At 37.5% G+C, this 12,904-nt stretch overlaps 2 protein-coding genes across 2 annotated transcripts in view; one reads left to right on the top strand and one right to left on the bottom strand.

Moving 5' to 3' along the window:
• Nucleotides 1-2,438: 2,438 nt before the first annotated feature.
• Nucleotides 2,439-6,743, bottom strand: LOC134680177 (palmitoyltransferase ZDHHC23-B). The gene is made up of 6 exons (XM_063539258.1): nucleotides 6,397-6,743; nucleotides 5,396-5,605; nucleotides 4,819-4,896; nucleotides 4,385-4,561; nucleotides 3,672-3,775; nucleotides 2,439-2,769 (listed from the first exon to the last, which is right to left on the bottom strand). Exons 1-6 carry the CDS (start codon nucleotides 6,609-6,611, stop codon nucleotides 2,729-2,731), a joined length of 825 nt encoding a protein of 274 aa, XP_063395328.1. The 5' UTR covers nucleotides 6,612-6,743; the 3' UTR covers nucleotides 2,439-2,728.
• Nucleotides 6,744-7,911: 1,168 nt separating this feature from the next.
• LOC134680027 (microtubule-associated protein futsch) overlaps nucleotides 7,912-12,904 on the top strand; it is a 151,399-nt gene continuing 146,406 nt past the window's right edge. Inside the window, exon 1 of the mRNA XM_063539009.1 lies at nucleotides 7,912-8,069. Coding sequence (XP_063395079.1) covers nucleotides 8,061-8,069 — 9 coding nt within the window. The 5' untranslated portion in view covers nucleotides 7,912-8,060. The remainder of the gene's footprint in view (nucleotides 8,070-12,904) is intronic.

The following is a 12,904-nucleotide window of genomic DNA, read 5'->3' as shown; positions in this document are numbered from 1 at the left end:
ATATGCCTCTTTCTATTATGTTATTTCTAAGTGTCCCATTCCCGAATATTTCAGTGCGACCCTCGTAAGTATGTGTTTAGATAAAGTAGTGTATGTAACTGTACATAATTAGGCATTAAAACACTCGTGTGATTCTATTAAGAAACTCACTAACGTTCGTTTCTTAAACCCACACTCGTATTTTAATGCCTCTCATTATGTAGCAGTTACATAAACTACTATTGTGCAGTGTTAAATAACTTTAGGTATGAAGTTTTTTTACGTGCTAAAAAAAGCCCCAAAACGCAATTTGACCGTAGTTCTACAGAAAGCGACCACTTCATTCTATGCCAAAATGATGCATTATTATTTCTGTATTTAAAACTTGGTGAATTTGGTCTTGATGAAACTTACTTTATCACCAGATAAAAAAAATGGTTGCTTTTTGCATTACTACGGTCACTTAGGTCCCTTAATATACAACTACATATATACACAGATATATATTTCGTCTGTTTTTATGCATTTTAATTCGTGTTAGGCCGATTAACCATGGAATTTTAAATTAAACAGTACTTATTTCTTATTTAAACCTACATCTCTCATTGTAGTCATTGTAAATGTGTAGCCTAAATAGTTGAACTATAAAGTGCTGGTATAGAGACCAGGGGGCTAGTCAGGTAATCGTAGATCGATAAACGCCAAACAAGAAGAATAAATGTATCGGGATGACAGATGCTACGAAAAGTCACTTGACTAGAGTTAGACCAAGAAAAGTCTGCAGCGATTTCGATAGCCCACGCAGTGCAAGTGTTATTTATACCACAGAATAAATAATAGTACTAGGTACAGAAGACTCACTCTAACAAAACGCGTCTGTTACGATCAGCACAGATATGGCCGCTAGGTGGCGACTGCGCCACGCGCGGCTTATGACAAACCCCAAAATTGGGGTCGAACGGATGTACTTTTAACTACCTGTAGCAAAGCGACGAAATCGCGGAGTGAGACACGCCTGTTTATACTTCATAATGTCATAGAAGTTTGACGTTTAATAATACTTGCACTTCGCGGGCTATCATAATCGCTGCAGACTTTTCTTGGTCTAATTATACCAATTTCCATACATTATTTAAGTTTGGTTTGGTTTGGCGTTTTCTATCAAGGATTTTCATTTAGGCCCCTTATTAGATTAGTCTAGTAAGTATTAAGCCTTTATAAGGCAGAGGGAATATATTTCCCACCTGATTTTGAACTTTATTTCAAAGTGATAGAGTTCAATTTTGCATAATTCCTGACACCCTTATGCCTTATAAAGGGTTAAGTTCTAAATCTAACAGCATAATAGATACTTATTTACAAGTCATTTACAACCATTGAGAAAGATATACACATCAAGTTAAATGAAATTACTCTTTATGTTACATTATTATCTGTAATAAATAACATTATAAAAGGTGAAATATTAATACCATTAGTTATTAATAGAAAACTGTAAAATTATGTAGGTACTTAATTTAGAACTAAAACATGATTACCATAAGTAATTAATTTATCCGAAATGTAAATGACTAAATTGTTCAATAAACGTCTCGAGATCCTAGTCTTAGGAGGTTGCCCACAACCAATTTAGTGGGTATGAATGTTTATATAATTGACAAGGCTTTTATTGTAAGAACTTTACGGTTATTCGGTTCGTTTTCGTTTCGTGATATGATGTTGTCTACACTTCTTTACCTTAGAGCCCAGATAATTATGTGGCAAGTTTCGCTAATAATTTACTATACTAATTTTAAACTACTTATTTTTATATATGATTGTATTATTAAATATTGACTTAGCATTATAGTGTTTCAATGACATAAACAAACCGTTAATACAAGTTTAAAAAAACATGTCTAAAGTAATCCAAAAATAAAACTAATTCCATCAAGTTTTGCTTCTCAAGTCCTCATATAATTATTGCTCTTATTGCATTAAAACATTAACCCCTTATTAATAAAGCTTAGAAACCTCTCACAAACATTTGTCAAATTTTGTCTCTTTCTAACAATCAGAAATATCAATATGACGGATAGGGATACAATTATCAACGGTTTGATAGATTTGACACGATATGAATAATGACATAAATAAATACTTACTAGTCTTATTTTGAGCGAACGCTATTACAATCACTCATAGTATATTGCTGTTGGTACACTTCTCTTTTTTTCTACACATTTTTGACACTTACGTGTTGGGAGGGCTTTTTAACCTTTTGACCGCCACAGACGGCTGTTGCCGTCATCGGAAAGTCTAACCAAGGACGCCAACGACGACCACAGCCGTCAGCTTCGCCAATGCAATAGACTTATGCGGGACTCCGTAAAGTTCAATTTCGCTTAAATAATCGCGAACGCCTGGCGTCCGGGGCACGTCATATTCTTTCGCCCTGTGACCGCCAAGGCCATCAACTGACGCGCGCAGCTACAGCCCAAAATGAACCTTCTTGCGTTCCAACAAAGTTCACGGTGACGCGCCGTACACGATAGGCGTGACGTTGAACGGGTTAGGCTCATAACCTCCTCAACGCCAATGGAAAGCGTACCTAGTTGTATAAAGCCTTACAGACTCGAGTCTCTTAACACAAAAACTGCGTGTGTAAGTCAGAAATGAACACTAAATTCATTAATACCACTACAGTAAACTAAAAATACACGATTCAGTCTCGTAAATTGCTTCTCAGTTGTATTATATTATGTTCGTTTCACACATTCAGCACGTTGACTATCTTCCGCCATTGGGGTTCTGAAATCAGAAAAAATAACTCTTATATTAATATTCAAGTTGATAACTCAATTGTCAAACACTAGCTTAACAACCTAAATCTATCTAAATCTAAATGATCAATACGGTTAAGTGAGGAATACGGGTAAAGTGTGGCTGGCCTTCACATTGAAAGCTGTATATAGCTTGGCAAAAAAGAGTAGAAATTCAAAAGTGGCAACACTCTAGTGTCGTCCCTTTTAAACCAATATATATAAGAAAACGGGACACTACAGTGTTGCCACTTTTTAATTTCTACTCTTTTTTGCCAAGCTGTACACATTGATTACTCTGTGTCGCGAGTTTGTGCATTTGCACCTTGCTATTTGCATTTGGTGGCATTTATCGGTATGCCACACTTATTCATATAATAGGAAGTATTACTGCAATGTTCTGCCGCCAAAGTGCAGCACTAGTGCACACAGTAAACCGTAGAGTAACTTTATACATAATACTAGGTCTAAACACAGTTTTTTGGCAAGTTTCCACTATGACATTGATACATCAAGGCAGTTTGTTTACAGGTGGCCTACCGCGAAATGTGAAAATCGAAACATCGTTATCTACCTCTCTATCGATCGAATAGCCAAGACTGAGCGGCTACCGTGAAAACCAAAATTCGCAAATTGCGGGGATCTTTCTCTTTTATTCCAATGAAGGCGTAATTAGAGTGACAGAGAAAAATCCCCGCAATTTGCGAACTTCGATTTTCGCGGTTATAGCCCTGATACCGACCCCCGTGCCTGGCGGCAGGCCCAGTGGTTGTGCTAGTGACGCCCTCTACGCAGATTGATGCGTAATATTCCCTATTAACCTGAGCTGACTCTGGATCCGAAGTCAGGGTTGCTTAATTTATTGAATTCGACTTCTATTTACAAACTTACCACTGTATTTAGGTATGTAAACCAGCAGTTGATGCAGCAGGACGAACGTGATGATGAGCAGGTATCCCACTCCGTACACCGACGATGCGAAACATATCGCCAGACTGGAAACAAGTTAATAAAGATTAAAGATCACTATCTCAGGTAAACATGTACCAATAAAAAAAAATTCGCTTTTAGTCAACATACATTTTTAGAGAAAAATATTATAGTTACGTATGATTTAGTGTGCGTATACGTCGACGTGCTTCGTTATGAATTCGTATATAGTACTAGCGGTAGACCTAAATCAGCTGCAAATGGTGTTAAAGTTATGAAAATCGGCACAATTAATCTTTAGGCCATTTGAATCAATTTGACCCGTAGCACCAAAAAATAAAATAAAAAAACGGAAAGGAGTTATGACGTCATCTTTTTTTTAAACGAAAGGGTCATTTAATACACACAATTGGTTTCTGAAAAAAAAATTTTTTTTCCATACGTAAAAAATATGACGTCATAACTCCTTTCCGTTTTTTTTATTATTTGGTGCTACGGGTCAAATTGATTCAAATAGCCTAAAGATTGATCATGCCGATTTTCATAACTTTAACACCATTTCTAGCTAATTCCCGAATTTCAGGCTGTACCGCTATCACTAATAGAGACCATAGAACTTTGCACTAGAGGGGTGGTGGGAGGGAACGTTTACAGTAGAAAATGCCTAAACTTACTCCATCTGATAGTACACATCCTGGCAGTCTTCAGGCAGCAGGATAGTGCCGATCAGTATGAACGGCTGGCAGACGGAGGTCAGGGCCAGGTTTGTGCCGAACAGCAGTGTTGCGAACGCGAATATTTGACCCGCTAGGTAGCATGGGTAGTTTGGTCGGAGCACACAGCAGTCCCACCTGAAAAATGTAGAACACCATAGGTTATACAGGGTGCTTCCTGTAACAGGAGCAATAAATTAAACTGCTGCTGTTGCTGAACAAATGTTGGTCAGTTTGAGGAGTACAGCCTTTAGTTTAATTTATTGCTCCTGTTACAGAAAACACACTGTATAAATTTAAAAATTGATTTTATATATGTAATAAAATGATTTGATTTGTTCCTAAAGTTAAAACAACCGATGTTGAACATTTTTAAATTAGAATACAACACTTACCATATTGAATGGAAGAACCTTTCATTTACTTCAATTTGACATATCTGGCAATAATGTGAGTCTGAAGTCAAAACTGGACTGGAATCAAAAGTAAAAAAGGTATATACATTTTGAGGCCTCAACGCAAAAAGTGTTATTTATAGGTATGTTTGACGCCAATGTCTGTCTGTGGCATTACTGCTTTCCAATGAATGGACCAATTCAAAGCCAATGGATTGATCTTTAACAATGGCATTTTTGGCATTGAATTTTTTTTTTTTGGATATAGCATTAATGGTTTTTTTTTTAATTTTTGACTATAATAGCATCTCTCTCTCTTACCTCTTAATATTATACAGTTCATTAGTAAAGTGTAAAGAATATTTTTTAAAGCTTTTCTTATTATTCTATTCTTGAAGATAAACAAATCAAACCCATATTAGAATGCCAATAAGTTACCTGAAGTAATAAGCATTAAACAATTTTGAACATACTGAATATTATATTAATACAGGCTGATCATGATTAAATCTGTTTTTATTACATTCTGACACACACACACACACGGGTTCCTCTTCACAGTACCAATTGAGCTTACCTATATTCCTTTCCCTTAGATGACCCAGTTGCCAGTTCAAAGTCGGCAATTGCCTTCATCTTGTAGAAGAAGTAACAAGTGCACGCCACGAGTAAAAGAAACACAAAGTTCTCCAATTGTGTGATCTCCAGCAGGCGCATCACACCAAACTCGAAGATCAGGAACAGGTATATCCCGGAAGAGAGAGTCCAGGAGAGGAAGAACGGTGACCTGGAATTGAAGTCAATTCACATTATTAGTTTTGATACAATGTTGTGCACAGCATTTCGATTTGAGGGTTGTTTGATATGTCATCCGTTAAGGGGTTAAATAAATTAAAATATATATAATTTAAATCCAGTTAGCTTCTGTTAAATTCGTTGGCCTAAGTCGCAAACCTAGTAACTCCCCCGGAGGAGTTCCGAGTTTTGCGACTTAGGCAAACATTATGATGCTTATGGAAGAAAATAATATATCAATTGTTGTTATTTTCATTTTATTGATTAAGTAATTCATAAACCTTTAAGTTAATCAAAGGCTAATTGTGTAATGTCCAGAGATCGGCGGGGGTGAGCTATTTACCTTATAATTTGACATGTTTTACGTCATATTATAAGGCAAATAGCTCACCCCCGCCGATCTCTGGTAATGTCTAATCTGATCTAATAAACCATTTATTTTCTATTCATTGGCTGAAATAGCTTTGACTTCAGACAAGATATAAAACTTTACTGGTTTGATAAGTTGTTTTAAATTTCATACCTAGAAGTAACTACTTGTACTAATGAATTCACCTTGCAATTTTGTTAACTTGAGTGGGAGGAGAATGGGCATACTGATTAGCATATAAAATAACCCAATGTCATACTTTCCTTTCATATAACTATGACTTAGCGAACCCAAATATATATATATCATGTTGTAAGTAGATGGGATAGGATGAAACACATAAAAGTTAACTACAAACATATTCATAGGAAAAATCATAAATATACATAAATAGCTAAATAATTTGTACTTACCTATTTTTCTGACGTGGCCTAGAATGAACATAGAGGGCTCCCATACCTATAGCCACCATGACGACTATAGTCATCGCTCGTGACCACGCGGATAAAAGCAGCAAAAGCGGGAGGATAACAAACGGCAGTATTTTATCCATTTCTACTTTCTTTTTGTTACTTTTGTTTGCTCCGTATGACAGTAATTCTTCCATGTTTTCTGCTGTCAGCCCCATACAACATATGAATATCCACCATATACTGCGTGTGATCTTCACTAAATACACGGGAATAGTATTTGTTACGCAGTGGTTAATTTGTAATTTCCAAAAACAAATATTTACTCATCGCCGTTTAGCATTCTAGCCGAGAAGCAACAACTTGATGTTTTGATTTGACGTTGACAGTGACGTTTACTCCGGGGTTGCAAACGTCAAAAAATCACGATTATTTTTTGTGCTGCCAAGTGTGCAAGACAATTTCCGGGGACCGGGGCTATAACCGCGAAAATTTAAGTTCGCAAATTGCGGACATTTTTCTCTGGGACTCTAATTACGCTTTCATTGGAGTAAAAGAGAAAGACTAGCGAATTTCGGTTTTCGCGGTAAGGCCTTTGGAGCTCTAAAAGTATAAGTGTCGCTTTCCAACAAAAGGTTGTCGCTTGCTTAAAAAAAAGGAGAGTTTAAACGGTCAGCCATGCGTGCAGCAGCACTCAAACATTATAAAGCCTGACCAGAATGAATTTATATTAGCTTTAGCTTACCATTAGACAGGTCTTACGCCGGTTTCACCATAGACGTAGAGAAAAGTACGAGTAGTACGACTTTATGTGGAAATGAATTCCACCATTTGTTCCACCACACGTTATATTATTTTTTAGTATTTTTAAAATAAAACTCTAAGAAGGTTTTGTCGCTGATAGTAACTTAATGAAAATAAAAAAGAATGTAAGATCACTGACATTCACGTCATGAAAATAAATAAAATTAGAGATGAATTAGAGCATATGAAAACATTTATGAAAATTTATGAAACTGACGTTATAATTGGTGCCTCATGGTTTGGTTCCAATAAACCTCGTAAACCTCGAACATAGTGATGTTACGGACTAGTGTGTATTAGTGCGCATTACCGGATACCTACCGGACTTCGGTTCGGTCACTTCGGTCAGTTCGGTGGGTCGAGTAGCAAGATACCTACTTATCGCCGCCGGTGTTTTTTTAAAGGTGCATTAGGTGCATACATGCTTATTCCTATGTAAATCCAGAATCAATTCCGGGATAATACTAGTCTGACCAATGTCATTGACGTCATTGTGTTTTACTGCTTTAGGTGATATTTAGGTGGCTTCGGAACACAGGTCATCGTGCATATACCTACACCGCACCGTATGTAAACCTTCGCATCATACAAAAGATGATACACAGTCATTTACTACGTGTCTCAACACATTGCATTAAGGTTCAAGAAAGGTCAGATTAAGTTTCCGTTCGATGGAACATGCGCCTTGCCATCGTCAGTCATCGCCGCGCATGCGTACACGAACGCTCGCGTACCGGCAACGCGCTTCAGTATTGATCGCGCGTTTGACGGTATTACACGGTACCGACAATGATTCCGGATTTCGAATGTGTATAGCAATAATAGACTATTTTAGTATGGAGTGAAGTGCTTAATAGTTCGTCATGTCGAAGGTGAGTAAGCCATTATTTCAGTAGTTTAGAAAAAAGTTATAGCGCGATGGAAATCACTGTCAAATTCACATTTTAAATACGCGCTAATCGCGCTATAAGTTTTGGTTTTCCGTTCATTGCGAATCGGATTTGTAGATACAATGGTATAAAATTTTATGGAAAGTAATTGGTAGCAAGACTCAGCCCTGCTGCGGGTACTTATACTGCGGCCGTTTTAACGATCTTTCTTGATTGTTTTTGATTGAAGGGTTTCCTCGAGTCATTTGGATGTTGCCTCGGCATTGAAGGAAGCACTTGTTAATTCGATGATAATTAACGGGTCAAACGGAGAAGCCAAACAGTTTCCCAATCTATGCCCACTGCGCCTAATAGAATCATGTATGCAGGGGTTGTAGGGTGTATATCTCTTTGAATAGACGACATATTAAAGTTAGGTAGGCAGCTATTAGGTATGTTCCAGATCTACACTAAGGAACTAGAAAACTCTGCTATTTTATTTTGAAATAAAACATTATGGATGTAGCTTGATTGCAGTTGTTTGGATAAAAAGAAGAGGGTACTTGTAAAAATACCTAGTACGTAACCGTCAAAAATTCAAAATAATATATAGTACTTACTAAATGATGACTAAAACGATATAGGTAGGTATCAAGGTTTCGAATTGATAATGTTAATTGAATTTTAAGTTTTTGAATAAATCGGAAACTCTAGCTAGGTAAGTACAGTCAAGGAATTTAAATTCCGACCCATTTCGTACTTTGTCACAGTGACAACCGTATGAGGTCTCTAGCGGCTTTCATATTGATTGTCACTGTGACAAAGTACGAAATGGGTCGGAATTTAAATTCCTTGACTGTACCTGCCTTAAGATTTAGTTTGAGTTCAAAAACGTAAAGCTTACTAACTTCTCTATCTTGCAATTCGTTAACTTTTTCGCTCATAAATTGGCAAAACACGTCTACACAGTTAACACCAATTAGGATTCAATTGAATTACTTAGAGCTCAGCTCTGCTGCCTACCTAAATAAGTAGATACCGGCGTAGGTACCTATACATTTAACAATGCTATATCACATATTGTTCTATGTTAACATTGTTAACCACGAAAGAAAGAATGAGCGCGCTGCGCTCTTGTTGACTAACAATTATTATTTTTAATTACATATTAGTTTAGGCAATGAGTGGCAATGGTTAGAAACTACTTGTGTACTTAAAACTTGTCCTGTATATCTGAAATAACTTTGCGTTTTTAATTAATATCTCATTAGAATAAATTTGCGGAAAAATTGCGTTCACTTAATACACCGCCAATTTTGAGATGTAATAACAGTGCGAGATCTTTGGCAGGCAGACACGATGTAGGAACCGCTTGGCAAAAAAGAGTAGGAATTAAAAAGTAGCAACACTGTAGTGTCGTCCCTTTTAAACCAATTTCTATAAGAAGACTGGACGACACTACAGTGATCGATTAATATCGACGACACAGTGTTGCCACTTTTTAATTTCTACTTTTTAGGGTTCCGTACCCAAAGGGTAAAACGGGACCCTATTACTAAGACTTCGCTGTCCGTCCGTCCGTCCGTCCGTCCGTCTGTCTGTCACCAGGCTGTACCTATCTCACGAACCGTGATAGCTAGACAGTTGAAATTTTCACAGATGATGTATTTCTGTTGCCGTTATAACAAAAAATACTAAAAACAGAATAAAATAAAGATTGAAGTTGGGCTCCCATACAGCAAACGTGATTTTTGACCAAAGTTAAGCAACGCCGGGCATGGTCAGTACTTGGATGGGTGACCGTTTTCATTTTGCATTTTTTCCGTTTTTTTTTTTTGCTTTATGGTATGGAACCCTTCGTGCGCGAGTCCGACTCGCACTTGCCCGGTTTTTTTTGCCAAGCTGTACAATAAGTTAACGTTCATATCTGTGTGATGGTACTTATGGTCAAAAATCGTGGATTCAAACCTCGGTTGTGCTATTTGTGCTGTATAGAGCAGCAAAATCGTTTTCGAACAAAATATACTAAGATGTCGATCAGGATCCTTATCATACAGTCAGCAGCAGAAGTTGCTAAGCGGCTGAGTTGTTCAAAATGATCTTGACGCGACTCTATTGTTAAGAGAATAAGAGAGTGTCAAGACTGTCAGGGTAATTATGAACACCTCGCCCGTTTAGCAACTTCTGCTGACTGTACACAGACAAGTGGTTAGGTTAATTTGCAAAAAATTAAACACTCGGTAAGCGATGTGAATGTGTTCTTGTTTGTTAGCTTCTGGATTATGTCATATCACACATAGCGCTATTCAACGTTTGTCAACATTTTTGATTAAATCTAGTTGATACTTTAGGTAAATTGTTCAAGGTTGACACCTGTAGGTAACAGTTGTTAAAAGAGATGCGGGCATATAAAAACCGGGCAAGTGCGAGTCGGACTCGCGCACGAAGGGTTCCGTACCATAATGCAAAAAAAAAAAACAAAAAAAAAGCAAAAAAAAAACGGTCACCCATCCAAGTACTGACCACTCCCAACGTTGCTTAACTTTGGTCAAAAATCACGTTTGTTGTATGGGAGCCCCATTTAAATCTTTATTTTATTCTGTTTTTAGTATTTGTTGTTACTTATAGCGGCAACAGAAATACGTCATCTGTGAAAATTTCAACTATCTAGCTATCATGGTTCGTGAGATACAGCCTGGTGACAGACGGACGGACGGACGGACAGCGAAGTCTTAGTAATAGGGTCCCGTTTTACCCTTTGGGTACGGAACCCTAAAAAGAATTCAAAGTAAGGATATGCCCTTTCATATACAGTATGTGTCTGACCGTGGGGCTTTAATTCCAGGACTTGATTTTACTCGCTAAACTGAGCTACTTTTATTATGGGACCAACTCTAAAATCGGGGAAATTTTTTTGGCTTTTCCATATAAAACGTCGACATCTGATCAGCCAAAATGTATGAAAACAACCCCGACATCCCGAAAATTTTTTTCGGGATGTCGGGGTTGGTGCCATAATAAAAGTAGCTCAGTTTAGCTAGTAGAATCGAGCCCTGGATTTAAAGCCCCATGGTCAGTAACACCCTGTATAACCAAGTGTAGGACTTTTGCTTTTCATTCGCTTTATCCTTCTAACTGTCGCTTTATCTTTATTAAATTGATGTTGTTCAATTCCTGTTATATTCTAAAGGGGCCCACTGATTAACAGTCCGCCGGACGGTATCCGCCTGTCAGTTATTCGGAACTGTCAAAATTTTGTTCTAACTGACAGGCCGATACCGTCCGGCGGACTGTTAATCAGTGGGCCCCTTAAAGCTTGTTGTTTCACTTCCCGGCGCCTTATTGGTAAACCGCGGCCGCGCTTCAAAATAATCATCACCACTGTGCCATCATTACTCCATATAAGGCAAAGTTTCTTGTTATGAAACCGCTGAGCAGACAAGACAGAGTCACAGATTAGGTAAATAAAACAGATGCACAACTGCCACCGTTAACACGTTTCCTACATTTTATTTTTTGTATGGCAAGTTTCATAATTGCTGCATAGCTAAATGACGTTCAGAAGGGTAACTAAACTGAAATTTTAAACTTTCCGACGATAAAACTGGCCAGTTACAGTAAAACCTTCGATCAAGCAGCAACCAGAATATCCTATTTCGAATACATCAGAGTTAATGTTTAGGTCCCTTTATGGAAAGATTTAACAGAAAAGAAGTCTTGTTCTTCAAACTACTGAACAAAATTTCCTCAATCATAGCAAAGTAGTAACACGCGATCAACCACTCAGTCACTTCGTCTTCTAAACCAGTCAGTCAGTACTTATTCTCGGACACGAGACGGGTTTCGAGTGATATATCTGCTAGTATTTTGATATCCGGCAGAACGGTGTGAATGATCTTCGCAGCATTTTTTGCGAGCCTGATGTCAGAGCCTTCACTTGGCAAAGATGTTATTACTGAAAGCAAAGTTGCTCTTCTTGGCGAAATCTTATACCCACTTAAGAAACACTCCGGGAAACAAGTTTACGACTTTGTGTTGAAGACATTAACGTTCTTTATTGCTTGTTCTGTACAGGTCTATTGTGTTGTGTGTAGTTGAAGAAACGAAGAAATTCGTAGGTATATAATTTATAAGACCCTCCATCAACAATAGTTAAAAACTTGGTAAAACCATGTACAACATTAACTCGATTATTTATCATCCTTCGGGTGTGTCTATTATTTGAAAGTCGTAATTCTATGGCATTTTTTTATAAATAGAAGATTAAACTCAGACAAAACCGAAAGGTAGGAATGTAGGTTACGAAATGAAAGGTTTTCTCCAATCTGGTTTGTATCAGAATTAAATGAATTAAAACTTATAAGTTATAACGTTTTCCTGATTGAGTCGAAATACCCTAATACTTCCCGCAGATAAGTCAATAGAATTTTTACGGCAACTCCTAATAAAATTAACGTAATGCTACCGCTAGAAAAAAGGAAAGGTCAAGCCCAAACCGTTCCCATGACGGCTATTCATAAAGCCCATCGTCTGTGTATTAAAGGCTGACCAGTTTAAATCTGACTTTCGATACGCATAGTTACAAATAAGTTATGCTGGCACTGGCACATTACCAACAATCAATTATCATAGCTACTATACTCGTATCATAAGTTATCATCGTCATTTCCATATTTAATCGCGCACTGCCGATTTTAAGGGGCTCACTGATTAACAGTCCGCCGGACGGTTTATCGGCCTGTCAGTTGTTCGGAACTGTCAAAACTGTGTTCTAACTGACAGGCCGATACCGTCCGGCGGACTGTTAATCAGTGGGCCCCTTTAGGTCTCTCTTCGAG

This window comes from Cydia fagiglandana, chromosome 1, assembly GCF_963556715.1.
Source record: "Cydia fagiglandana chromosome 1, ilCydFagi1.1, whole genome shotgun sequence".
In the NCBI taxonomy this organism is placed as follows: Eukaryota; Metazoa; Arthropoda; class Insecta; order Lepidoptera; family Tortricidae; genus Cydia; species Cydia fagiglandana.
The sequence above is the reverse complement of the archived record's forward strand: the minus strand, read 5'-3'. Positions and strand labels throughout refer to the sequence as shown.

Coding starts and splice junctions, on each gene's coding strand:
- LOC134680177 (XM_063539258.1), bottom strand. CDS start 6,611: ATGGGGCTGACAGCAGAAAACATGGAAGAATTACTGTCATACGGAGCA. Junction 5,606..6,396: donor AGGCCACGTCAGAAAAATAG/GTAAGTACAAAT, acceptor CTTCAATTCCAG/GTCACCGTTCTTCCTCTCCT. Junction 4,562..4,818: donor AGGTTCTTCCATTCAATATG/GTAAGTGTTGTA, acceptor TACATTTTTCAG/GTGGGACTGCTGTGTGCTCC.